Source organism: Leishmania martiniquensis, chromosome 36 (genome assembly GCF_017916325.1).
Source record: "Leishmania martiniquensis isolate LSCM1 chromosome 36, whole genome shotgun sequence".
NCBI classification, from domain to species: domain Eukaryota; phylum Euglenozoa; class Kinetoplastea; order Trypanosomatida; family Trypanosomatidae; genus Leishmania; species Leishmania martiniquensis.
In genome coordinates this window covers 1,608,448-1,635,067 of record NC_090171.1, presented here as the reverse complement: position 1 = coordinate 1,635,067, position 26,620 = coordinate 1,608,448, and the positions used below count along the sequence as shown (strand labels likewise).

The window sequence follows — 26,620 nt, the reverse complement described above, 5'->3', positions numbered from 1 at the left end:
CACGATACACACGCACACGCACATAAGGCCGCAGGTGGCCGACACCGTGCTGCCACCAGCGGCGGCTCGGCACTGGCAGAGGCAGGCGTGGGGTGGGGGGATGCTTGGCCCTTCTTTCAGGGTTGGGGCTGCTCGGCCCTGGAGACGCCCCTCACGGAGGGGTCCCCTCTCAGTCATGAGGGCGCCGTTACGCGCAGACGGAAGACGACGACCATAAAGGAAAGAAGGGCGAACTGTTACTTTTCGACTCTTATGCACTCCCCCCCTCTCCTCATCGACGGATGAAAGGTATGGGCGCTGGGCAGCTGCAGGGAGGAATGGTGGGAGGGGGTAAACCAGCACGCAAGTGCTGTAACGAAAATGGACAGGCCGATCAGATCGCGAGCGCGAAAGATGAAGCGCAAAGCGGCACGGAGCCCTGGGAAAAGAGGGCAGACCTGTCCAAGCATCACCGGTAGCTCACTGCCAGCCGCCCATCTAGCGCGTGGAGCAATATCACCGCATTTCCAAGTGCTGCTGTATGGCAAAAGTCACTCGCCGGTGTAGGCATCTTCGAAGGGAGACGGTGAACACCACATGATAGCCACGACAACTGCTCCCATCACGCGTCAAGGCGCTCCTGCGCCGTCGCTACCTGTTAGGTTAGAAGATTGTGCCAGAGAAGGTGCCTGCGAGGCAGGCCGGGTAAGACACTAGGTGATCCAGCGAGTAGCGCACCGCGTTCTGCACCTCCGCCAGCTCCTCCAGTGCGGGCAGAAGCGCGTCGCCGAAGCGGGTGAGCAGTGCCCCGTGTGAGCGAACAACATCCGCTAGGATGCCTTGCACCAAGTCGATATTCTTGTTGCGCCGCAGCCACGTCGTGATGAAGGACAGCAGGCCCTTCACGCACGCTTGCATCATCGCCAGCTCAGCGGCTGTGTAGCTGCTGCCGCTCACGTAGTCTACTGCGCGCTTCAGCTCCAAGTCGATCGCTTGCGCGCTCTTGAGCGACAGAAAATGGCTCATGAGAGCGTCGTGTTCCTCGTTCACCAGCATTTCCTGCACCAGTGTCAGCTTCTCCATGTCAGCGCGCATCAGCCGCGCTCGGGCGACCCCGGCGTTACCCTTGAGGTTATCGGACGCGACGACGAGAAAGGTCGGCCGCAGCTCCTGCGTCGTGGGCAAAAAGAACGGCACGTCCTTCTTCTTTGGCGGAAGCAGAGGCTGGTTCTTCTCCCTAATTTGGTCCAACACGGTGAGGTGGAACCACAAGCGCTGCGGCACGCCAGCGAGCTGCATTCCTTCCGTCACAATGGCATTGAGCGCCGCCTGCTGTGCCTCCGTCTGTCGCCGACGCACCAGGGCAATGTCCTGGGACGCATCAAAGAGGTTTGCCTCTGCGGCTGCCGCCTCCCGCGCCTCCGCCTCGGCGGTCGCGCGATCTTCTTCCTCTGCCTCCGTGAGCGCCGCTGCTGCATGCGTGCGCGGCACGCCGCCGTTGGCGCCGTCCTCGGAAGTCTCTTCGGCAGCTCCGTGCGCAGTGGGGAAGTGCAGCCACGGTAGCGACTCCACCGCGTTCGCCTTTGGACACAGGACCACCTCGGGCACGTACCCGTAGCGGATGTTGTTGACCCACAGATAGGCGCCGCGCTCACCAGCGTGCGTGGTGACGAGAAAGAGCGCATCAGGGTGAAAACTGAGGGATAGAGCGGGCGACGCAAACCGATACTGCCCAACACAAGCGGCGGCGGCCAAGTCCCAAACAAGCAAGGCGCCATCGCCAGAAGTCGACGCTACGTAGCGGTGCGTGTCAGGGGCGAGCGCGAGCGCCGTGACAGGACTGTTGTGGCCCTCCAGCTCGCGAACTGGCGTGCGAAGCTCCTCTTCAGTCAGCCCGACGTCGGGGTTGACGTGATAGATACGAATGGTAAAGTGCTGCGCAACAATAAAGAGCGCCGACGCCTCGTGCAGGCACGACTTGGTCATAGGCTGGCCGGTGGGAATGGTTGCCCTCAGCTTGCTCGTCCACAGGTCCCACATCTTTATCACGCCGTCCAGCCCCGCCGTCACGACGACGGTGTTGCCGCACGCCACTTCGACGCATTCCACAGAGCTGCTATGAGCTCGATCAGCGCCAAGGTCAGCATCAAAGAGGTGGTGCACGCTTCGGTTTTGGAGGCTCAAAATGGCGACGTTTCCGCTGGAGTAGCCGACGACAGCGTAGTTGCCGCAGTCCGATACCGTCAGCGCACGGGCGGTGTGGGCGGAAGTCTGGATCCCGGATAGCTTGAACTCCATCGCGCGGCTGTCCATGCGCCAACCGCACGCCAATGCCGACGCAGCGTGTAGAGACACAAGACTCGACCACTGGTAGTTGCGCGTGGTCGAGGAGGCAAGCGCAGTGGCAGGAGGCAGCTTCACGGCCTCTCGCCCCATGTTCTGCTCACGCCCGCGCTTGCCCAGCTTGCCCTGCGACAGCTCCCATGACGCGCGATCGGAAAAGATGTGTGTGACACGCAAAGCGCGGTCGTTGCCGGCCGTGACGAGGAGGTCGGTGTTGTAGAAGATGGCGCCTGTGCAGCTCCCCATGTGTCCACGGCGCTCCCGCACCAATACGCCGAGGCCGTCCACAGTGTCAAAGCGGAACTGCATGAGGGCGTTGTCGGCGCCGCCTGTGATGAGCAGTGATGTATACTCAGGCAGATTGAACATGACGAGCGAGTGCACGACGTCAACGTGAGGACGCTCGCGCGCCTCCAGTTCCGATTGCACTTGCTTAGACCGCGTTAAGGTACCGTCCATGCATCGGTTTTCGAGGTCCCAGATGACCACGTCGCCACGACTGGTGCCGGAGACGAGCAGGCCGTCTTTGTCTGTGCGGAACAGAAGAGACGTGACCGCACACCTGTCGCTATGGTCGAAGGTCGTGATAATCTCGTCCAATGCCACGTTGCAGGCAACGACCTTTCCCTCTGTCGTGCCGTAGGCGATGATGTCCTTGTACCTGCTACAGGCGAGAGCCGTGATGGCGGCGACACCCCCCGCGAGGGGGCGTGACGGCTGCCCGGGGTTGCTACTACCATCGCTGCGCACCGAGTACCACAAGCAGACGCCAGAACGAAAGTTCCATAGTTGCAGCGTTCCCTCCGCCGTTGCGAGAAGCATCTTGTTAGTGTACCCCGTCAAAAGTGTAATGCACGTGACCGTCTCACTGTGCGCCACCAACACCTCTTGTAGCACCGTGCCGGTCTTGAGCTCCCATACCACAATACGCTTGTCCTCGCCGACACTGAAGAAAAGATCATCTTGGGCCAGCAAAAGTGTGATGCTTGGCTTGGTAGCGGCTTCATGGTGGCTCGACCAGAGGGGCTTGTGGTGCACGTAGACGTGCAGGCGGGGTCCCTCCGCGACAACGCGGTACTTGCCAACCTGCGCCACCGCGCGCACCGCGTCCTGAAACGTCGGGCCGCCGCGCATCATCGCCAGTTCCTTACCCTTGTACAGCTGAAAGGTACGGCCAGTGGCCACCATCAGCACCGGTGTGCCGTAGAGCAGCGTGGGGCACACCGGGACCGGCCCGCAGATGGAGCCCACCACCCTAAACGCGTCGAAGCACTGCATCGTAGTCGACCAGCTAGAGGGGGAGAGAGAAATTTTTTTTTTTGAAGAGGGCGGGAGAGTAAGCGCGATTCTCACTGAGAAGGAAAGGTGATGCTCGCTTTCACGGGCAGAAGCAAGTCCACGGTTGCTCTTGGGGGTTGCCTTCTGTTCCGCCCTTTCAACCTTCGATTGTCCTCATGAAAGGGCAAGAGCAAAGTCACAGCAGCCGATGTCCTCATTTTTTGTGTGTATGTGAAGTAGGCGTTGGGGCAGTTGACCGAGGGGCGAGAGAGAGGGGGCTCACATGGAGTGATGGCAGATTGCCATGATGGAGTGGAGCCTGGATAGGAGGTGATATGCACGAGAGACTCATGAGCGGGGAGACGCGCGCTTGCGCGGAAGGCATGCCGCAGTCAGGGTGGGGAGGGGCTGCGCTGCTCAACCGTACAGTGCCTCGTGTGCTGGAATTGAATAGGGCTCTCGGAAGTGCAGAAGGGGATCGCTTGGGCCCACCCTGACGAAAAGATGAGCCCTCACCTCCCGCTCTCTCCTGCGGTTCCCCGTCGCCCGAACGCGCATTCGCGTCGTCCCGGGCACACGTTCATTTGATCATTTGGCTGCCTTAACTGCTTGAGGAATGTCTGATTAGTTCCCTTTGCCTCTGCCTCCAAGTTGAGACGCATCCTTTGTGTACGCGGCCAGCGTGCCAAGAGGGGAGAGGGAAGGCAACACAAGTGCAGGGCAAGACAGGATACGCAGAAGGAGGACGCAAAGAAGGGTGAGTGACACACCACACACACACATATATATACGCACACACGCACAAAGGCACGAAGGTCCGCTTCCAAGAGAAGGTGCAGGAGAGGGGAAAAAAGAGAAATAATGTCCTATGAAGCGAGCGACTGTCAAACATCTGCGCCATCAACGTGAAAGGGAACAGAAAACTCACAGACACACACAGAGACACATATATACATATATGCGTATATATATATATATACGTAAAACGAATGCATTGCACGCAGGTGGATAAAACAGCGACATCGTGGGTGGGACGGCGCGGGCGCGAGCGGAAGAGGCCTTTGTCTCTGTTGAAGCACCAAATTCACGAGCTTGGGGGCACCCCCAGGCCATGGAAGAAGCGTGAGTGATGGAGGTAGATTAGACGCTATAAAAGGCTTGCCCGCTGCGCGGCACACACCACATTTACGGTGTTGCTCCTCTCTCTCTCTCGATGCCACATCCCTTATCCGCCGTTTTGCCAGTTTTCTTTTTGGCATACATCCATTTTTTCGTGCCCAAGAGGTGTACGGTGGCTGAGCGCGCACAAGACAGCGACTAGTAGGGCGAAAAAAAATGAGGGAGGGTGGTACGGCAGGGGTGATAAGGAGTGCACCGAGGGCGGCGCTATCGGACGCACGCGGGCATATCTACGGGCATGGGAAAGGGGAGTGCTGGCGCAAGTGCGGTCGAGCGTGAAAAAGTTTGAATGCGCCAGAAGGACGCTTTCCTAAAGGCCGATGCATGCACTCTCAAACAAACTCAGCCATGTGGTTACACGCCCGGGGAGAGGATCATGATGGTGGTCTCATCGTTTTTTTGATTCCGCTCGCACAGCAAAGGGAGAGAGAAAAAAAAAGAAGACATCGCACCGAGGAAAAGATGCTCCGCTGAAACCAAACCGACGCCGACTTGTGCCTGCAGACACACAACTCAGAAAGGGGGAACGGAGTGGAGGCAGACAGCGCCTCGCACGGCAAAGACAAACAAAACGGCGAAAGCTCAAGCAAAAGGATGGCCCAAAAGAGACTGCGAGTACACACACACACAAGGGAGGGGAGGAAACAACTGTGCCAAAAGAAAAAAGAGAAGGACACCTATTTAGAGAGAGGGGACGGAGGCTACCGGTACCATCATCATGGGCGACTTAAAACAAGCTGACGATTGCATGCGGCCTGAGAGGACGGAAAAAAACGTGCCGCTACGAGGGCCATCCATGCGCCTTCCCCCCCCCCCTCTCCTTCTCTCTTCCTTGCCTTTCACCTACTCGCCTCCTTTCTCACCCTCCGTTTCTCTCCCTATCTGTGGAGGCCCTTACACACAGGCGAAAAGAGGTGCGTGCGTGTGTGTGTGTGTGTGCGCGCGCGCGTTGGTGCGTGTGAAAGAGAAAAAACTGCGCTGATTGGACTGGACTCTGCAAAGCGACAGAGAGCGAAGAAACAGAAGGAGAGGGAAGGGGAATACGAGCCACGAACACCTCCACATGAAGCCACGCGCGGGCAGCGACCCAGACAAAGAGAGAGATGAAAGGGAGTACATGAGAAAGGGCAAGCGGCACCTCCTACACCATACCCGCGCCCGCAAGAGCGATGGCTAGCATCGGAGCAGAAGGCGAACGTGCTAGGAAGGGAAACAGTACCGACATCGCGGTGCATCGACAGCGACCACAACTCAAGCGTCTCCGCCTCCGCCTCACACTCCCCGCGCGTGACCGTGTCCGCCAGCTAGCAGACTGCGCTAATGGCACAGCGCTTCGCTATTGCCACCTTCGGCGAGGGCGCTCTGTACGCTGCTGGCGGGAGCTGCAAACGGGTTGAGCCCTGCCATTGGATCCATGTGCTTTGGGAAGCCGGATACGTCGTCACCGTCACCGCAAGGAACAAAGACGGCCTCCTCGTAGTTGAGCGCTTTGGCCAGCACCCGTGTGTCGAGCGGCGCCGTCTTGGCGCTGCGATGGCTCGCGCGCAGAATGCGCATGGCACGGCTAGCTGCCGGTGATGCCGCGAAGGATACGCCTGTATCGTCGCTCTGCGACGAGGGATTCGCTTGCTCCATGGCGGTACCCCTGCCGCCAGCGTCTACGACGCGCAGCTTCGAGTTCTTCTCGGATAGATTGATCGTCGGCGGGCGCAGCGTGATGTCGCCGGCTTTATTGCCACTAGGGCGACGGAAGAAGCACGACCAGCGAAGCAGGCGGCGGCTGCAGTTGAGTACGTCCTGCCCCGAAACGAGCAGCACCTCCGTCGCTACAGACCTCGAGAACGTCTTTAGGGTGGTGTCGACGTAGAGCCGAACTCTCAGGAAAGTGAGGGTGCCCATACCCTCAGTCAGCATGGTGAGAGGCGTCGACTTCGGCACCGGCAGTTGCACCTCCGGTAGATTCACCACCTTACCCTTCTCCACACTAACGTCGGTGCTCGTTTCCACCGTGTCGACCTCGAAATTGTAGACCTCTGCCTTGGTGCGGATGTAGCAACGGGTGACGAGGGAGTACTTGATACGTGAGATGGCTCCGCTTCCGTGCGAGTTGTCGATAAGGAGGCTCGCGTCAACCTTGCCAACGCCGACCGTCACTAAAGGGCTGCGAAGCGAGAGGACAACCCTCACCCTGCCTGTGCTCAGAAATCCGCTTCGAAGGTTGATGAAAAACTCCTGTTTCCAAGGCGGCGGGTGGAAGCGGTGGCGGCGGCGACGGTGTGGCTGCGTGCCATGGGACTGCCCCCCTTCTCTGTTCTCCTCGCTGCTTCCATGCGCAGCCTCGTTCGAGACGGCCTCCGTTTCGTTCGCATACCGCACAGCCATGTGCGCCGGGAGCTGTGGAAACCCTTCCCCGGGTAGCGATAAGGTGAGTTTCTCTACGTTACGCTCCACCATGGCACTGCGGCCCGCCTCATCTTTCTCGGGACGGTGGTGGCGCTGTTTCTTCTGTGCTTCGCTCTCCTCGAGCGCTATGGGACTCGCCGCACTCGTCTCTTCGATGCTATCGTTGACTCTGCGGCTGCACTTCTCTTCTCCCTGGATGCTCGCTGCCAATGCAGTCAAGGAGTCTTCCGGTCCAAAGGCGTAGACCTCGTCCTTCGCGTTGACATCCAAGTCGTTCGCCGCGCCGGTGGCACCATCCTCGCTGTCCAAGGACCGGTTCTCCACCTCCTCGTGCTCCTGCTGACTTCGCATCACACTGGCGCTACCTTTCTTCTTAAAGGCAGTGGCTTCCGTTTCCTTCAGCGGCGAGTCTCTCTCCCTCGTATCGCTCTCGCGCATCCGTTGCTTCTTTTTCTTTGCGCGTTCGGCGGCTGTTTCTAAGTAGGCAGCAGTCTCCAGCGCAAGCTGCTCCTCGGGGAACTGGCGATAGTGCCGCAGGCGGCGCTGGCACGTGATATCACTATTCCGCTCCTCCTTATTCGCTCGCGTTGTCCCGGGCGAGGACATGAGGCGTGACATGAAGCCTGTGCGCGACTCGGTCTCGTCATCGTCTACATCGCCGCTGTCTGAAACACCAACGCTGAGTCGCTGCTCATCTTTGTGCAGTTGATACCAGCGCTGCACCTGCACCGGCAGCGGATTCACGCGGAGCCGCGCCTCGGAGGTGTGGACCTTGCCGCTTTTCATGAAGAGCGAGGCGGTCACACGGTAGCGCAGCACACAGCTGCCATCGTGCCCGCGAGATAGTTCACGTGAAGCGGGCAGATTGTCAGGAAGGAGTAGCGAGAACGGATACGAGTAGGTTCCAGGGATCAGGTGGATAGCCGCCTCCGAAGCCCTCTGCGCCACGGATGCCGAGAGTTTTGGCACCGCGCCACCGGCTGACGAAGGCGGGGAGGGCGCACTGTTGGGCCCTCCTACGAGCCCCTGAGCCGCAGCGGACTCGTGGCGGTGGTGCAGTGTGAACTTCGTCTCAAGCAGATCATGATCAACCTCCCTTAGCGTGATGAGCTGCTCGTAATAGATCGTCTTGCGTGCCTCTAGGTTCTTGTCCGTAAAGAGCAGACCACCGAGAATCGACCGCTCATCTCCGCGGATCCGCGCCTCGAGTGCGAGCATGTCGCACGGAGAAGGTATATCAAGAAGGACGACTCCTTGAAGAAGGTCTCCGGGGTAGCGAGATGGATGGCGCAGGAGAAGTACCACCTCCGGCTCCATCTCCTTTGAGAGGCGGCGCTTGCGGAACATGGGAGCGGTCACCGGAACAGCTTCTGCCTCGCTTCTTTGCTTTCTTCCTTTCTCTAAATCTGTATGCGCTTTCTTTTTCCGCTTTGCAGCTCTTCTTTGCCAAGATGTAGACAAATATCTGCTGCGAGGGGAGCGAAGGGGAAGGGGGAGGGAAGGAGGCGGTAACGAAATGCGAAGTCGAAAGGAGCACCTCACAGGGAACGAGATCAAGAGTGAGCGGCGGCAGTGGCGTGAGCAAGTATTCCCGCGCGTGGTCCTGCGACGACAGCGAGTGTGTGTCGCCGGGCGCAAACGTGCACTCACGACGGAAAGCGTGGAGCGGAGGGACTCGGGGGGGAAGAAGGAAGCGGGGGGAGAAGACGACCATATAATTATATATTGATAGATAGGAGCGGCACAGCACACTAGAGAACACAAGACAGAGGGGGTGAGATTAGGGAGACGGAAAAAGGAGCAGGAGGAGGTCGGCAGCAGCCGATGGGGAAGGGAGGGGGGGTGACCGAGAAGAAGCTGCCACAGACAAGCGGGATGATCAGATGAATGCAAAAGAAAGTGAAACGAAAAAGAAAGCGACCCCGCCAAAAAAAGGAAGCAGAACAAAAGGAAATTGGAGATGCGCACTGCGAGTGTGGGCGCGCGATGCACCGATGACGATGTGAAGAAGGGAGAGAAGCAAAGAAGGGCGGCGGTGGTGGTGGTGTGGGGGGAGGGACAGATGTAGCAATGGCAGTTCGGGGACCTCAACTCATATACCACAAATTTCGTACCAAAATAAAAAAAAGAGCGAGGGAACCACTAACAGGTAGAAGGGCGAGATAGAAAAGCAATAACAATGGCCAACGCATGCTCTGCTAGCACATTCTCATGAAGAAGAGAGGAAGAGCCGCTTACGGATGGCTCAAGTAAAAAGTGAGTAAAGCAGTGAGAAAAGAGCCCTTGAGGAGGAGAAAGGGAATGTCGCTCGATGGTGCGATGAAGCGAGTAAGAACGAGTGGAGGGGAAAGGGATGAGAGAAGGGGCTCTCGCCTCTTTGCGCCTCTGAACGAAAAAAAAAGATTTGTGTGAGTCCGCGCGTTTTTTCCGTTAGCGTGGACTCGAGTTCCTATTTCTCTCTGTCTCTGTCTTTTCCCCCTGGAAGTTGTAGATTGAGCGATGCTGGCGCCCTTTTAAAGAGCAGAGGGGCAGAGCGGAGGGCGGCAAAGACGTTGTGTTCGGTAGCGCTCCCCGGTGATCACTTTTTTGTCTTTGGCCACGGATCCTCTGGCCCGTTCGCGCTGCCAATGGGGTCGATACAATTCACAGCTGAGTGAAGCAGAAAGGTGGAGGCGGGGAAATTGAGAGAGAGATCAAGAGAGCGGCACAAGAGAGAAGCTGAACGCACCGAGACCCAGGTGCGTCAACCGAGCATTGGCCATGAGCTTCAGGGGTCTGTTAGGGGGCACCCAAACGGCGCTGTTGAGCTGAAGTTGCTCGCCCGCACCTCTAGGCGAAATGCCGTGGGTGTCGGAAGGAGGCATGCGAGCAGATGACGCGATGGATGCCAAGCGTACCTCTTTTGCTGACCTTAACGGACGCCTCGACTTTCGGGCTGCGCATACAAAGGTTACAGGGCGAACATAAAGAGAGAAACGCATCAGAAACTTGGCGTGCGTCCAGCACGCCTGTGGTGTGCGGAGCTCCACAAAAGTCTTGTGAAGGCTGTGAGACACCCTTTCTCTGGCGTATGAGGCCCTTGTGGTTGGCATGCCTTCCCCCACAACGCTGCCGCTATGTCTGCCGTAGGGTGCGACGCTTTTTCACGGCGGGTTGCACCAGCGGCATCACGTCCGCCGCCGCGTTGGGCGGTGTACCATCACCTGCTGTCATTGCTATCGCTCTTGTCACGGACGCGGGGTCTGCCAGCACTGATCCTTGAGAGTTTGTGGCCCGATCGCGTACGAAGCTGTCATCGTCCATATGAGGGGAAAGGTCCACTGCCGTGGCGGCACCGTCTGGTGTGCTTGCCAGGGCCAGTGTGGTGGTCGTGCGTGCATTGCTCACCCCACTCGTCCGCGTCGCCCCACCCACGGTAGAAGACAAGCGACCCGGATTGGCGATTGAGACGGGCGGCAGCCGTATCAGCTGCTGTCGCTGCCGCTCCATCGACGCGGCCTGCTGCAGCACGAGCCCGAAGCTGCTTCGAAGAAAGTGCAGCTCATGGCAGACGATATTTGTTAGCAAAACACCAGGAATGAACATAGGCGACCCTTCCGCCTCGAAGACCGTCATGAGGTTTTTAAGCTTCTGCTGCCGCATCGCGTGTATTTCATTAACAAGGCGAATAACTTCCACTACGTGGGGAAGCGTGTCGCCGTCGTCTGAAGCACCGCCGTTATTGCCTCCGCCCCCGGTCCCTCGGCCGCCGCCCCGCTCCGTCAACTTCTTCGCGATTTCGTAGAAGTAGAAGGGCAGGCTCTCAAAGCCCTGATCGTTGGTCCGCTCTCGCTCGATGACGTCGCGCAAGTACTCCACGCGCAGGTAGTCGGGAGGCTGGATCGCGCACGTGTCGGTCTGCCGAAAGTAAAGGGCGAGCCAGAGAGGAACGTCGATGGGGTAGTTTGGGGCGAAGGGCCCGTAGCTGCCGCTGAGGCAGTCGACACGGTCCATCGTGAACCGAGGCACAATCGTTGTCGACACCTCCATCGCCATAAAAGAGGACATGTGGTAGTTGCTGAAGGCCCGCTCATCTGCAAGTGAGCCGAAGGCGAGGCTGACACTGCCACTGTTGCTACCTCCGCCGCCACCGCCAACTCCATTTTGCATCGATGAGGACATGCTGGACAGACGATAAAAGTGGGGCGCGCAGTAGTTTTTCCCGGCGCCAAGACTCTATGGGGTGATGCTGGATGTATTCGTTGTGCTTGTGCCCTGCATGCCAGTCTATGGTTGTGCGTCAGTGCTCGGTAGGGTTCGCTTCTCGCAAGCGCACGCAGCATGCCAGTAATGTTCCTTTCCCGTTTTCACGAGCGGCGAGCGCGTGCGTGATGGCCGCTGTCTCGTCGCGAAAAAAACCCACACCCAGTGGCACCGCACGTGCAGTGGGACATGAAGCAAACGCAGGAGAAGGAAAGATGTGACGTGGGCCACATGGCGGCACAACAACGCCGCGATTTCGGAGACGCAGGTACCCCGCCCGATACGAGTTGAGGGCACAGGGAGAAGAGCATCGCGCAACTTGGACTCTCTCTCTCAGACACACACAACGACAGGGACGAGGAGACCTGGGGAAGGAGTGTACCAGGACGACGCAAACGATGGGGAGGCAAAAGTCAGCGTTGAAAACACTGCGGAAAGAGACCTCCGCAGATGTCCTCAGCCACGGAGACACATACACGCACACAAACGCTTTACTTCTCTGCAGGTTAATGCGTCCGAAAAATGTGAATTTTTTTTTTGACGCACAAGGCGCATACCAGCGGTGCGTGGGCTGCCGGCTTTTACCCTGTCTCTTCCAATATATATATATGTGTGTGTGCCGTTAGGCGGTGGAGGGAATTCCTCCTGATCTTACTTTCAATGCGGAGAAGCATCGTGCGGGAAGGCGCCGCACACGCTCAGAATGCCAGGGTTCAGACCGTTGCCACCTCGCCCCTTCCGTGCACCCGCTCGCGCCGCGACGTGCGTTGCTCACACGCACTTGACATACATGGAGGCAGAGGAGTGAGATGATGTAAACATTGCCAATCTGCGCCATCCCTGGCCTCTGTTGCGCACCATTTCGAAGCTGTCTTCAGCGCACCTCATCATAGAGGAAGGAGCTCAACACGTATCGGACGACGAAGCCGAGAGCACAGGCGATGACCTGACAAATGAGGATCGCCCGCGTCAGCGTCTCTTCGTGCATATCACCGAAGAGGTAGAGGATGACGTTAAGGATCGTGTAGTTGTGGCTGCTGGACAGCAAGTTTGTCCGTGGGTTCCACGTCGGCACGCGATGGCGCGGACACGGAACAATGTTGAACAGCTGTGGCAGCGATATGATAAAGTTGAAAACCTGAGGTGCGAAAAAAAGCAGCAGCGTCTTACTGTACACGCCAGTGATGCCGGAAACCGCGAGCACGGTGCCGGCGAAGTAGGTGTAGCTGTCTCCGACGAAGATGCGGGATGGGTAGCGGTTGTAGCGCCAGAGCGCCAGGCTCACACCGATGAAAGGGCCCAGCAAGAGCAGCGCGCGCAACTGATGATCGCTCGACATGTCACGTACAGCTGCCACAGCACCGGCGCTGCGGCTCAAGTCCGCCGTTGCCTGTCTTTCGAGGCGCATCTGGAACAAATTGTACACAACAGACGCGACCGCGATCACAATGCTCTGCCCCACTTCCACGCCGTTGACCCCAGCAAGAATGTTGATGCTGTTGGTGCAAAAGATGCACAGCAAGGCCAGGTACACCAGGTAGACGGGGCCAAGGTAAATCAAAGCCGCGCCGCTATCGGAGATGTCAACGTAGGAGCGGTGGCTGAGGGCGTAGGAGAGCCATGTCAAGGGAGCCGTGACGTGAAAAGCGGTCACCGGCATCCCTTGAGCAGCGGCGAGGCGCTGCAGCCACTCCTTCGTTGCGTTTACTGTGGACAGGCCAAGGCGGCCGACCACGCACGGCATAAGCACAGAGAGACTGCCGTCGTATGTCATGATGAGCGGCAGCGAGCCGAGCGTGGTGAGAATGATCTTGTGGCGCCACTTCACATCCAACACATCATCCACGAAGCCCAGTAGAAGCATCACGGTAATGGTCAACAAGGGGCCGGGAAGCGAGGCGAACACGTTACTCGCCCCGTCACGAGCGGCGCCGAGGAGCCAGAGACACAGGGTTAGCACCATCACCACAGACAGGTACACGGCACCTGCCAGGATGCCGAGGGATTCTGGGATCGCCTGTTTCTGAAACTCCTTCTCTTCAACCTGGCCGGCCCGGCGCTTCGCAGCGAACTCCAGGCGCTGCTCCACCGTGGTTTTGTTAATATCGACTCCGAAGATGTTGCGCTCGAAGAGCGTCCTCGCCACGTTTGGGATGTAGCGCATGGTGCCAGCATACGCAGCGATGCTGCCAAGCAGAATGATTCCTAGCGCCGGCGCGTGCGCGGCAACCGCGACGGCGGCGTTCAAGGCCGACTCGACAAGACTAAGAGCCATTATGGAGGTGCAGGCACAACCAAAGTCGGCGCTCTCCTCCCTTCTGCGGACCAAGGCGAAGATAATGCGGCGTGCAGGGGGACAAGAGAGGCCGAGAGAAGGCAAGAAAGCGCGCGCGCGCGTCCAAGATGCAAAACGGAGAGATCCGCCCCCTTACTTAAGGATGCGGCACCAATGGCCTGAGGTACTGCTGGCTGTAGGCGAAACGGAATGGGAAGGAGTGAGGGAGAGGAGGAGAAGGGGAGGGAGCAGAAGAAACAGCGTGCGGGTTGGTGTGTATGATATGTGCGTGCACGCATACATGCGCGACAGGGATGCCGCTCGGTTCGGGGGCAATGCACCCCTCTACCCCCAAGCAACCACACAAAAGCATTTGATAGAGAAGAACTCCCATACGAAGAGAAATGGAAGGCATGCCATGGCTAAAAGCAATGCCCCCCCCTCCCTCCCTCCTCCCCCGCACCTTGCCTCCTCCGCCTCCTCTATCCCTTGCGCCGTCACTCCCTGCGCTCCTCTTCACACTATTCCAAGGAGAGGCATGCTCGGCTTGGAGGGCCTGAAGCGGGCTCGATGTAATGCCCCTTTTTTTTTGCGGTATATGGTTGACCAGCACATCCTTTTTTTTCTCCACTTTTGGTTCGACCTGCCGACCCCTGAGGACGAAGCGCAACGTCAACCGCGACAGGGAGGGGGCGAGAGAGAGAGAGTCTGTACAGGCGTGTGTGTGTGTGTGTGTGCGTCAGTGAGAGGAGTAGTGAAGACTATTGGCAGCCCGACCACAACATGAGCCGCAGGGGAGGACCTGCGGTGCTTCGTGCGTGCGCGTGCATGTGCCAAAGAGTCATTGGGTACGGAAGCAAAAGCACCACAAGAAGGTGACAGAGGGGAGCAGGGGGCGGAGGAGGAACGCTATGCGGAGAGCAGAAGGAACACGAGACAGCACTCACGCCACGTGGATGGCGTCGCTACTGCCGCTCTGGTGCTGTCTGATAGCGAAAGCAATCACGATAGCCGACAAGGTAACCTCAGGCGAACGCGCTGCTATCTTCCCGCGCCCGGTGCTCGAGAGGGGACTCGATCTTCTCTTGGAAGTCACGCCCTCGCTGGAGGGATCGGCACTTCAGTGTCGAAAAAGAAGCGACACCCCTCTGGAACGAGCTCTAAATGCCACGCTGCCTGTGCGCGCATGGTCCTTGAGGTGTGATTAGTTCTCCGGCTACAGACATCTGCAGTAATCACAATAACCCTCACGCCGCCCTCTTGCGAAGAGACATGGCACACCTTCATTCTTACCTTCCGCACCGCCGATCTCCTCGATGATTCCCCCTTCATGTGCGTGGGTGTCGCCTCCCTTGCAACCAGTGCCGTGCTGGTCTTCTCGTTGGCGAGTACGCGATGATGGAAAGGAAGAGGGAGGGGAAGGGCTTGCCGCACCCTGAAAAAAAAACTGAGAAAACAACGAACAGGCGAGAAGCGGGGCTGAGAAGACGCAGAAGACGCACCGAGGCGAGCGGATACGGCGTAACAGCGAGCAAAAAGAAAAGGATCGAGGAGGCGGGGAAAAAGAAGAGGCGACAACAGAGAGCATACGGAGGGGCGCTGTGATGTACACGCTCGCCCATAAGGCCGAGGGCGGGGGGAGGGGACACATATAAAAAGGTCAATGCCCACACATCCACGTATAAGCACTGAGAGGCCGACACCGTTGGCGCGACAGGATGCGCTATATCGCGCGCAGGCCGCCTTAAGACATTCGCACGAAAGAAAAAAAATAGCAAGCTGAGGGAGGAAAGGTGGTAAAGAACAGAAACAATGCGGTGACAACCGTGAGGGGAGGGAGGAGGACGCGCCCAACTGAAGCGCGACATTTCCTGTGCATTGGCATTAGAGGCGCCGACTGAGCGTGCTTCTGAGATGACAGCGTGAATACAGGCTGCCTCTGCATTTTCAGCTGCTAAGAGCGTCTTACGGTATTCGCCTCACCGGTCGGTGTAGGAGCACCACTATACGCAAAAGTTACACAGCGGCCTCATTCGTTCCCCGCGCCTCCCGGCCGTTTCAGTTGCAGTGGAGCCCCCCCGCCTTAAGAGGAAAAGAAAAGCATGGTGCATGCTACACATCGCTCGCCTTCTGGTTCAGTACTACTGAATCTCGACCACCACCTTGCCAAAGCTCGTGCCCGAGTAAAGGTGGTCAACGGCATCCGCAACGCTGTTCAGGCCCCAAAACTTCTTGTCCACGAAGAGCTTTATCTGGTCGCTCTCGAGGAGTTGCAGCAGCTCTGCCAGGTACTTCGAGATCACTTTGAGGTAATGCAGGAGGAAAAAGCCCTTCAGAGACGCAGACTTCAGCAGGAGCGCCGTCGTTAGTGGGGCTCCGCTTGGGTGGGAGAAGGGCACAGCCTCACCGCTCTTGTAGCTCGAGATGGAGCCGATGATGATGAGACGGCCGTGCACGGCAAGGTGGAGCACGGCATCGTTAAAGAGCTCACCACCGACGCACTCGTAGACGACATCCACGCCCTTCGGGCAAAGCTCCTGCAGGCGACTGCCGACGCTTTCCACCTTGTAGTTTATAATGTGGTCACAGCCAATGCTCTTGAGGAACGCGACCTTCTCTGCGGAGGAGCAGGTGCCGATCACTGTGCAACCGTAGACGTGCTTGAGCAGCTGCACCGCAACCTGGCCCGTACCACCCGCGGCAGCAGTCACCAGTGCAACGTTGCCCTTCTTTACGCAACCCACTTCACCAAGCGCGACAGCGGCCGTAAGAGCACTGACAGCGAGCACGACACACTCGGGCTTCAGCTCCGGCACCTTTATGCACGTCTCCGCAGGCACGTCAACGAACTGGGCGAAGCAGCCGTACTGTATTAGCACCACATGGTCACCTTCCTTCACAGTTATGAAACCCGCGCCGATCTTCATTACCGTGCCTGCTGCCTCGAAGCCACAGTCGAACGGCGGCTGTGCGCCTGGGAAATAAGAGCCGTTCGTGAAGTTCAAGTCGCTCGCGTTAACTCCAGCATACTTTACAGATACGCGTACTTTTCCCTCCGGTACCTCCTCCGGCAGCTGCGCCTCAACGACCGAGGTAGCATTGCGAAAGTCCTTTGAGAGGGAGGTGACCTGCAGCTTCTGGAAGCTTCGAGGGGACGCCATTGCTTCGAAGAGTGCGCGGCAGTGTAGGAGGAGTCCGCGAGGAGTAGCGTATGCACGCGTGTTTCTCTGCGGGCGAAAAGGTCCTTCTGTGAGGCGACGGAGAGGGAGAAACAATATGGTGAGCTAAACATGAACGAGGTGTGGGCTGGTAATGATGTCACGGCTGGCTCTGGAGATAAACGTTTCAATAAGAGCACCTGCCCTTTCACAATACGTGCTGGCGTGTGTCTCTGTGTATGTGTGACCTCCTTGTCGGAGGAGGCAGATGCGCGGCGGTGCATGAAGTGAGAAAGGTATAAGAGCCGAAAGGATATGCAAAGAGAAAGAGCACACACGTAAAGTGGCGACGAAGCAGAGAAGCGTGGCCTTGGAAACAGGATACAAGAGGGAGAACGGCAAGACGCAACGCTCACTCGCGCGCATGGATATGCTGTTGAGAAGCCGGCAGCACCTCACCCATCGCGTGAGATGAGCCATTCGTTGTCAAGCGAGCGCTTCCCTTTTCATGTGCAAATGTGCAGGAGCGGAAGGGCAGAAAGTGAGACAGCTGTTCCTCATCCCCAACACCCCTCCTCGAGCGGGCAAATCTCTTCAGTCCCACGCGTCTGCTGGTCACCCCTTTTTTTTCCTTCTTGAGGGGGTGGGTGGGCGAGGATGTGTGAGTGTGCAATGCGGCCTCGTAGCCGATCTAGTCAAAGGGGCAGTCAGACAGCAGTGAATAGAAGTCATCTGCACCGCCGTACACACCACCGGTGCCTCCGCCTTTTCTGCTCACTTGTGGAGCACATACTGGCCCTTCGAAAGCTGCTCATACATGCCCTTCTCATGCAATCAATCTTCGTCCCAGACGCCATCGCCGTCGCCCTGGAACAGACGACCGCCACCGCCGCCTCGCTTTGGCGGTCCCACGGTACTGCACCGTCTCGCCGCGCCAGTGGCGACAGGAGCGCTCTCCATATCGTTGCCGGCTTCGTCCTCGCTGCGAAAGTCCTCCTCTCCTTCACTGCTGTCGGTCACCCATGACGGCTCGCTGCTGCTCGTGGAGACCTGAGATTCGCAGTCGCTGATAGCCCCGCGCCCCCTGTCGCTCCCATCGATGTCGCCGTCTGCACCCCTGGTCATGTACGCCCCACCAACGCGCCAAATTTCTTCTACACGGTCGGCCACTTTCTTTGCCTCTTTGGCCTTGCCCTTTGCGGCCGTGGCGGCTGCTGCAGCGGATTGCTTCCCTTGCGCAGCAGCGCGGAGACCCCAGAAGACTTTTCGACTCGTGGGGTTCAGCTGCTGCAGGAAGCCCAGCGTCTGCGCTTGTACAGCCTTAGACAGCTTGATATCTTCCTCGTCGTCCTCATCATTTTCATGTCGATTCGCCGCTCCTGGCTGGCTACCTGCCTTCCTCCCAGATTCGATGGTGGGGCTCGTCACCTTCGGCGAGAGTGAGCAGATCACGGACCTCTTGTGCCGTTTTGCCGGTGAATGCTTTCCTGTGGTGAGATTCCCCGCATCCTCGCGGGGTCGCTTCGTCGGGCCTGTTGCGTTCTTCCGCTTTGACCGGATCCTCTCATTGCTCTCGTATACGTTGCCGCCGCTACCACCGCTGCTCGCCCCGATGAACAGGGAGGCAATGTCTTCAATAGACTTGGGGGCAGAGAGTACGCTTTTCGCCTGAGGTATCGGAGGGATGTGACGATCGGGCGCTGCAGTGGGCGAAGATGCCACCCGCCTTCGCTCCGCCTTGGCCGCCCCGTTGATCCTCTTTGCAGGGCGGGATCGCCTGTTGTTGGACATGCCTCTGGGCAAGTGGAGAGGCGCCTCCGATGGAGAGCCGTACTGTGCTAACCCCACCCAGACGAAAAAAAAAGGATGTGAGTATGCAAAGATGATGACAGAGCGCAGCGCTGGCCGCTAGGCGCGAGGCGCAGCAGCTCCTCTTCTCACTGAGGGCACGCCTGCCGGTGCGCTGGTTCGACCTGTATTGGTACGCGTCTGCACGTGTCGGGGCTTCGTCGTCACGAAGGCTCGAGCCTCTGTGCCATGCAAAGGTGACGGATACAGGAACGACGCAGACGAAGGCGAACAAGCCAGAAGATGATGAGGAGCATGCTGGTGGGAAGAGTACCTTTCGGCAAGAGGGAGTTCTCCAGCGCCCTCTTAGGTGAGAGCCCCTGTGCTTGTGTGCGCGTGAAGGGAGAGGAGGGGGAGGAAGGGGGCGTACCACACGCGCCTTCCTCCCGTTCCCGAGCAACTGCGGCCTCTTCGCAGTTCGAGGCAATGAATCCGAGTAGCATGGCTGTCGCGTCAGGGTTAGGAAGGCTGAGCCTCGACGGCACCGATGCAATCGCACATCCACTAGGAAAGCGCAAAATACGCCACACATACCCGCTATGTGTCTCTCTGTGTCTGTGTGTCTGTGCGTGTGTGATTTCCATTCGTTGCCTGAACATGGGGAAGACCGAGGTGAAGAGCCTATCTATTCATTGCCCGCCCTCTGCTGGTTCCTTCGGCGCATGTGGGGCGTCTGTGAGCGGTAAGGTCGCGCGTTGAGCAAGCGACACGCGAGATGAGCGTAGACGCGCACGTGTACCGATACACACACACACACACACAGAGCCACAGTGAACAGAGATGCATCCGATGCATCTTTCTCGTCTAGCCCCATCACCAGCCGTAGGCGCGTGCGGCATCGAAGCAATGACAGCAAGAGCATAGATAGGAACAGTGACGGTAACGGGGAGGCCCACATGTACATTTTCGGAGAGGGGTAAAGGTAAACACGTATCTTATGTACATGGATGTGCTGGTCGCACGTCCTGGTGGAGAGGTGCCTACTTCGGGTGCGATCGACGCCACTGCAGCCAATGCGTACCCGCATCTCCCGGCCCGCACACCAAGCAACAACAAAAGAAGGTGTATATGGAGCCACCTGTACTGACCGCGGTTTTGTGTCACATTAGCCTGCCGCCTTCTTTTTCTTCTTGGAGCCCTTCTGCAGCTTGCTAAGTGACTGCCGTGTCAGCATCGCCTTGAGAGCGGACTCCAACACGGACGCCGCCACATACTCAGCGGCCCGCTGCTCCTCCGCTTGCCTCCGTGCGTCCTCCTCTGCCTTTTGCGCGGAGTCGCGCTGCTCCTTGAGCTCCTGCTGAGCGTCCCGCTCGTGCTCCAGGTCCTTGAGACGCTGCGCACACGCCTGGCGACTCCCTTCCGCGTCGATCTTGGCTGCTTCCTTCTTTTTGAGCTCACGCAGTGTTTTGGCCTCCCACTCACCAGCCAATGCATCCATCGCGGCAGTGCGCTCGCGCAGGTATGCGCTGAACACTTCGTGCGTCGTGGCGCCGATGACAAGCATCTTCTCGTCGTGCTGTGCCCCCTGCCGCACACCACGCACCTGGGCGGCGCCATAGCGAAGGAGGTTTTCGGTGGCTGCCTCGCCACCGGCCTTGGCGGCATCAGAGCGCTGCTGCAAAGCGGCTTTCAGCTTGCGCAGCTCCACCTTCAGTGCCGCGATGCGGGCAAGGCGCTCTGCAACTTCCTTGTCCTTCAGCTCACTCTCGCGGACAAGGTCTGCCTGTAGCTGCTTCACGTTCTGGTTCAGTGCACGCTCCTTGGATAACACGTCGTCTGCCCAGCGCTGCGACGCCTCCTCCTGCAGAATCTTCACAGCGAATTGCTGGAAAGACGAGGACAGCGGGATGCGCGGCCCCTGCTGTTGGGCTCGAGATGCCCGATGCCGCTGCAGGGTGCCGCCAAAACATTTGAGAAATTGCGAGACTCGCGACCCGCTCTCAGTGGAGACAATGCCGCCACCCGTCATGGAGGACTGCCTACTGTCGCTGCGGGCGAGCCCGGTAGCGCTAGCGCCGGCACTGTTAAGGTCAGCCGCATCCATGTTAGATATTCTATGGCTGAGCTGCGCGTCCTCGCTGACGCTGGCCGGGGTGACGCCCCGGCAAAGACTGGCATCGAAGGCGGCATTTGCCTGCTGCTGCTGCTGCTGCTGTCGGAGTTGCTGTTGCTGAAAGGTTTCCCTGTATCCCACGGTCAGCTCTTGGATGGCGTCCTTCAGAAGTGCTACAAGCTCCCGACGACCGTTGCACACCTTGGCCCAGTTGTCAACATCTTGAGGGTTGTCCTGAAGCTGTGTGCACAAGAGACGATTTGTATCTCGAAGTTGGTTAGACACCAAGGCAAATTCTTGCTCCAGAGCGACGTGGGCCGGGTCTCGGACGTGCGCGAAGCACTGGGGTTGTAGTTGCGGTTCACCAGGGTGCAGGGATACGATTGGCTGCGCCTGGGTTAGCAGCTCCCCGTAGCGTCGCTCCAGCACCCGCTGCTCTGCCAGCAACTCGAGCACCGACGCACGCCCGCCGCTTCGCTGCTCCTGGCTCACGGCAAGCACCTCCCCCACCTTCTGCGCAGTGGCGGCGCTCGCTTCGTGGCCGACGCCAGCTAGCACAGCAGGCCCACGCAAGGAGTTGTGCGGGTACAGGCTGGCTGTCGCTCCCGCGGCTACCCCTTTCGCATTCAGCGTCGCTTGGGTGCTGCTCGCGTTTTTGTGATTTCCCTCTTTAGCGGGAGTTGGGCCGGTGGCGTCCAGCAGGCTAAGCAGCTCTAGTCGCTCCACCGCACGCTCCAGCGAGGCCACAGCACGATTTACTTTGATGAAGGCAAGCTGTGTAGAGAAGCTCGGCTGGCCGATCTGCAGCACGCGCTCCAGCGGTGCGGTCGTAGTGGCAAGATCGATCGCCGTGCCGGACCCCTCCTTTGCCGCTGCCGCCGACGCTATGGCGGAGGCCGGCTTGCCATGCTTGGCTGTTGCGCTCGCACGGACGCCCGCAGTCACCTGGGGCGGGTGAGGGGAGAAGGCCGAAGCCGCAGCTGGCCTCTGCGCAGCCGCCGAGGCCGTGCGAGATCCACCAGCCGGCATCGCCAGAGTCTACAGATGCCTTTTGTGGTAGAAGCCTAGCTCGAGAGACGGGCCCAAGTAGAAGGAAACGAAAAAGAAGACCGCACGGTACCGACCCCCTCATCAACGCGCACCTTCTCCGCTTTCGTATCGTATCGCGATGAAGCGGCGGGACGACGCGCCTGGCCAAAGAACAGTGCCGGTGACCCGCACTCGCGTTTACTGAGAGAGAAAGGGAAACGTCAAGACGCAAGCGCATCCCATTTCGGAAGCACGCACATGTGTGACGAATCAGTGGAGGGAACCGTTTCGATGCAGAAAAAAATTGAAAACCACAGGCGCATGGTCAGCAAAGACTGGTATGAAGAGGCGAGAATAGATGCAGGCAAGTATCGCGTTCCACGTGCGCAGGCTTGGAGCGGTAAGAGGAACGGAGCGTATGCTGGTACGGAGACGTCAGAGATTGGCAAGAGAAAGGGGGGCAGGGGGGCGAGCCTGCATGGCAGACGCCCGCACTATCCACTACTCTATGGAGATCTTTTCTTTTGCATTTTCAAATCACACTCAGCGTCGATGTGCAGTAGTTGCATGCAGGCATGATTGCACCGACGTCGCTAATGGTGCGAGTTGAGCGTGCTGTCTGCCTCCCTACCGAGAAGGGGAGGCGCGCCGCGAAGAGATGAAACACACGCCCCCCCCAACACACACACACACATTCTTACAGAAAACGAAGAAGACATCAGCCACGCACGAGGGCGAAAATGTTTGCATTTTTTCTGCCTCTTATTTGATGCCCTTGTGGCAGCTTAAGCGACAAAAGGGTGGGAGAGCGCCGCCGCGGCGACCTCTTATGAATTTTGCTGCCACTCTGAGTTGCACTTGGTGCACTGGAAGAAAATAGTCTGACCCTCATCAGCGCTGCGCGTTTGCCGGGCAAAGGTCTTACAGGGGCGGTGGGAACCGCACGTCTCGCAGAACGCTTCCTCGATAATGCGATCGTCCACCTCGGTAATACCGGCGCGCGTTGCTCCGCCCGCGGTACCGGGTGCTGACCCAAACGGCGGCGAGGCACCAGCGCTGGCCGCGTCACCGAGCGCTTGGCGAATATGTTCCACTGCCGCGGACACTTCCGTCTCGGTGAAAAAGAGAGCGGCGCTCGTGTTCAAAGCACACACTTTGGCATTCGTATGTACACCGCCGCTTGCCCCGCGTGGGGCTTGAAGATGATGCCGGAACGCCGAGTGCGTGCCAGGCTCGTGAAGCGTTCCGCAGCAGCCGCACGTGCTGCGCTGCCACGCATTTGTGTGAATTGGGAAGGCATGACCACAAACGGCGCAACTGAGAGTGCCGAGTGTGTACACGTTGTCAGAGATGTAGTGCACCTGCATTTGCTCTGGCGGTGGTCGCAGCTTCCCGGCGAACGAAGCTGCCGCCATTATGCTTGCAGTCTATCGAAGGACAGCCGCTATGTTTTGCGAGAGGCGCACTTCTGTTGGCCGACGGAGGAGGTGGCGGGGTAGGGAGAAGCGAGCATACGGTGTGTGGTGGCGACAAAGAGGAAAGAAAGGGGGTGGGGGGAAGAGAAGGAGGATGGGAGATGGCAGCACGAGACAGCAACGAGCATGTGCAGGTAGCATGGAACCGCCGGGAAAAATGACAAGAGATGCCGTTGCTACGTAGGTACTTTGCCGCACAGTTGCATGCAAGGGCGAAACGGTAGCTCACGTGTGGCGGGTGTGTCAGGGGCGGCGCGAAAGCAGCCCTTCCCGTTCTCCGCCAGCGACCACACTTGTTCGCCCCCGATCCCGTTTCTATGAAAGCCATGCGCGGCGCCCTCCCCATGCTTTGGCTCTGGTAGAATAAGAAGAGAAGGGGCGGTGTGGCGATGGCGCCAGTTCCACGATTGTGCCGGCCCACTCGCATCCTTATCCATGCCACTTCCCGCGTATGCTTGCACTGCGTGCACACACCGCCGCTGCCCGGGCGTGAAAAACGTCCACGCTTGCTGCCGTGCGCTCATTTGTCGGTGGCTTATCGAGAAGAAGGCGAGAAAAAAAGAGGACGATGCGATTCCTCCCCCCTCCCCCCGCGCACGCACGAACAATTACACACACACACACCTCATCATCACTTCCTCAGTCCACCGACGACGAAGAAGCGCTGGGAGCCGAGAGAGTGGCAAGAGCAGGCGAACGGAAAAAAGGAAGACGGAAATGGAAGGGGCAAAGACAGGAATAGGTGCGTGCGTGTAAGGGGGAGGGGAGGGAGAGTGTGCGGGGAACTTCTGTGCACAGGAAGCAGCAAAACCACACAAGCCACAGCGAACAACGGAAAGGTGCACAGTCACTCATGGCACAGCACAGCACGGGGGGAAACAGCGTGCACATGCACCCACACACACCTCCCCGCCTAAATACATGAGACAGAGGACGAGAGGAATGGGCCAGACTACTGACGATCGCCTTGACCCTTCGCTCCGGTGCGGCTCGCATCGTTTTGTTTTCTCTCGTCGTCGGAAAGAATCAAGAAGGGGAAAAAAGAACGGTATTACCCAACTACCGTCCCCCTCCGTCACCCTCTCGCTCTCTGTACACAAACACACAGAGGGAGACGGAGGGACAGAGCGAGAGGGAGAGATCGTTTGAAACACACGCCGAACCAAGGGCGAGGAGAAGGCGTGCGTGCGTGGGAGAGAGAAGACGATGAGGACGAAGGAAGGGAAGGAGAGGCGCGACAAAGTGGCCACAGAAAGGGGAGAGGCTTCACACATGATGCAATGCGCAGCTACGCGGGTAGTCGCCCAGATATTTTAGTGTACACGCGTCTACGCAAACCCGCCGGCACTCGGGCTCCGCAGTCCGCTGAGGTGCCGCGGCGCCAAACGGGACACAACATGGACAATGAGGGAGAAAAATAGAAAAGAGAGGGGGGGTACATACGTTTACTTCTCTTCAGGTCACACAGGGACAACGGAAAGCGGATGGGGAGAGACACACACGCACACACATGTAGACTCATAGAAGACACGTTGCACAGAGTCACGGCCACGACACAATGAGACGCAGGCTAGAAAGGAATACACATATATAGAGAGAGAGGGGGGAGGAGGGAGGGAGTGGGAGAGGAGACGGCGGGGTGACAAGTGAAAGAAACAAAAAGAGGTGTCAGAGACAACCACAGCAAAGCAGCAAAAGCGTCAGAGAGACAGAAGGAAAAGCCGGAAAGGAAAAAGAAAAGTATGAGAGTGGTGATCGACGTGGCGCTACCCCCCCCCTCCCCCTCCTCCTCTTGCTTTCTCTCCCTTACTTGACGTGAGGGAAAGCTGGGGGTGGGAAACCAATGGGAGTGGGAGGGGAAGAGAGTGCAGAAGTGTACATCGGGAGCAGACCGGCGCGCTGCTCCTCTGCGAGGCTTCACTGAATACTTTGCACATCTGTCGCCGTATCCTGCAGGATACGGTGTGGTGTCACCCCCAAGTCTGCTTCAAGCGGCGCAATCATGCAGAACCGTTGACGTACTTCGTAATCACAGAGAGCAAACGGCTACGCAGGTGAAAGAGAAAAAAAGGGCACCGCTGCGATACTGAGGAGTCTTCTCTTCATTCACATTCCGTGAACATGCTCGAGGAGTCGATACGGCAGGAAACAAAGGGTGTAGCGGCGTCTGAAACGAGCGTTGCCCTCTGCAGTCAAGAGGGGGGGGCGGGTTGAGTGGACAGAGACGGCAAGCCGCAGCATTGGGCAGCAATGACGACAAGGGGGAGGGTGAAAACACACACGCGATAAGGACGCATGACTGCCAATATCGGCTACTGCTTCTCCGCATCCGGCACCACCCGTGTGCCCTTCTCTGATGGCTTTCGCTGCGTCCCCTGTTTGACTCTCGCTGGATGACTACGTCACCACCTGCATGGCTCGCGGTTAAAGCGCTCAGCACTTGCCACACCAGAGCTGCTGCGTAAAGGGTGTGATGATGAGGCAGATCGCATACCCCACCAGTGCTATTACCTGAAGCACAAAGGCGCTGTCGAGCTTGTAGCCGGCGCCCTTGAATATGACGGTGCTGAGGTTGCTGTCCTTTCCCGGGTTCTTGCAGAACTCCTTCGCGAAGGCGGAGGCGCCGATGAGAACGACGCACAACTCGCAGATCATGGCAAAGAGGAGGAATAGAAACAGCGGCAGCTTAACCTTCAGACGACAGAAGCACTGCAAGCAGGACACGAGCAGGGCGTAGAAGCCTAAGACGGTGCCGCCAATCGCGAAGGCCTGCATGGAGCGGAAGACAGCACGGAACTCCTCGCAGCCAGCGTAGTTGATGCGAACTGGCAGAGACGCCGGCACATTCGTCGCGTTCTCGCCTTTCAGGGTCACATTACCCACCGACATGAGCCACAGCGAGACCTCTATCTTGCCATGTTGATCGTAATCTGTAATCTCTTTCGAGTAAAGAGGCACTTTTACGGTGCCTACGAGGGCAATAATGAAGACCACTAAAATCAGCAGCAGCAGAAAATAGCGAAGCAGGAGCATCGTGGCGAAAGGGAGATGGGGGCTAAGAAGGGCAGCGGTACCTTCTATTGAACCGTGCGCATACGTGTGGAGGCGTCGCGTTGCTGACTCGCCCTGAGGCGCCGCGAGGGCCAAAGAGAGGAGGGCAAGGAAGGGGGTAGGGGGCAGGAAAGGTGCGAAGTAACCGGAGGAGCCGTGAGGCATACAGAGTCACAGCTCGTAAGGATGATGGAGAAAGCAGAACGCGGGAAGAGAGAAGCGAAAGTGTGCGCTCTTACACAATGAGGTGGACTGCTATGCGCGCGCGTATGCTGAGACGAAAGAGTGCAACGAGGGAAGAGAGAGG

At 58.4% G+C, this 26,620-nt stretch overlaps 9 protein-coding genes across 9 annotated transcripts; all 9 read right to left on the bottom strand.

Annotated features, from left to right (window-relative positions):
• Positions 1 to 642: 642 nt before the first annotated feature.
• Positions 643 to 3,600, bottom strand: LSCM1_00453 (uncharacterized protein; the record flags this gene model as incomplete). Its single annotated transcript, XM_067318104.1, has 1 exon — positions 643 to 3,600. The coding sequence occupies one exon, from the start codon at positions 3,598 to 3,600 to the stop codon at positions 643 to 645; it is 2,958 nt and encodes a 985-aa protein (XP_067174209.1).
• A 2,496-nt stretch (positions 3,601 to 6,096) lies between these two features.
• Positions 6,097 to 8,529, bottom strand: LSCM1_00452 (uncharacterized protein; the record flags this gene model as incomplete). The annotated part of the gene is made up of 1 exon (XM_067318103.1): positions 6,097 to 8,529. The coding sequence occupies one exon, from the start codon at positions 8,527 to 8,529 to the stop codon at positions 6,097 to 6,099; it is 2,433 nt and encodes an 810-aa protein (XP_067174208.1).
• A 1,767-nt stretch (positions 8,530 to 10,296) lies between these two features.
• On the bottom strand, positions 10,297 to 11,343 carry LSCM1_00451 (uncharacterized protein; the record flags this gene model as incomplete). The annotated part of the gene is made up of 1 exon (XM_067318102.1): positions 10,297 to 11,343. One exon carries the CDS (start codon positions 11,341 to 11,343, stop codon positions 10,297 to 10,299), a length of 1,047 nt encoding a protein of 348 aa, XP_067174207.1.
• Positions 11,344 to 12,298: 955 nt separating this feature from the next.
• Positions 12,299 to 13,699, bottom strand: LSCM1_00450 (uncharacterized protein; the record flags this gene model as incomplete). The annotated part of the gene is made up of 1 exon (XM_067318101.1): positions 12,299 to 13,699. One exon carries the CDS (start codon positions 13,697 to 13,699, stop codon positions 12,299 to 12,301), a length of 1,401 nt encoding a protein of 466 aa, XP_067174206.1.
• A 2,141-nt stretch (positions 13,700 to 15,840) lies between these two features.
• Positions 15,841 to 16,860, bottom strand: LSCM1_00449 (uncharacterized protein; the record flags this gene model as incomplete). Its single annotated transcript, XM_067318100.1, has 1 exon — positions 15,841 to 16,860. One exon carries the CDS (start codon positions 16,858 to 16,860, stop codon positions 15,841 to 15,843), a length of 1,020 nt encoding a protein of 339 aa, XP_067174205.1.
• Positions 16,861 to 17,691: 831 nt separating this feature from the next.
• Positions 17,692 to 18,648, bottom strand: LSCM1_00448 (uncharacterized protein; the record flags this gene model as incomplete). Its single annotated transcript, XM_067318099.1, has 1 exon — positions 17,692 to 18,648. One exon carries the CDS (start codon positions 18,646 to 18,648, stop codon positions 17,692 to 17,694), a length of 957 nt encoding a protein of 318 aa, XP_067174204.1.
• Positions 18,649 to 19,810: 1,162 nt separating this feature from the next.
• On the bottom strand, positions 19,811 to 21,787 carry LSCM1_00447 (uncharacterized protein; the record flags this gene model as incomplete). Its single annotated transcript, XM_067318098.1, has 1 exon — positions 19,811 to 21,787. The coding sequence occupies one exon, from the start codon at positions 21,785 to 21,787 to the stop codon at positions 19,811 to 19,813; it is 1,977 nt and encodes a 658-aa protein (XP_067174203.1).
• An 827-nt stretch (positions 21,788 to 22,614) lies between these two features.
• Positions 22,615 to 23,202, bottom strand: LSCM1_00446 (uncharacterized protein; the record flags this gene model as incomplete). The annotated part of the gene is made up of 1 exon (XM_067318097.1): positions 22,615 to 23,202. The coding sequence occupies one exon, from the start codon at positions 23,200 to 23,202 to the stop codon at positions 22,615 to 22,617; it is 588 nt and encodes a 195-aa protein (XP_067174202.1).
• Positions 23,203 to 25,695: 2,493 nt separating this feature from the next.
• LSCM1_00445 (uncharacterized protein) lies at positions 25,696 to 26,295 on the bottom strand (the record flags this gene model as incomplete). The annotated part of the gene is made up of 1 exon (XM_067318096.1): positions 25,696 to 26,295. One exon carries the CDS (start codon positions 26,293 to 26,295, stop codon positions 25,696 to 25,698), a length of 600 nt encoding a protein of 199 aa, XP_067174201.1.
• Between the last annotated feature and the right edge of the window lie 325 nt (positions 26,296 to 26,620).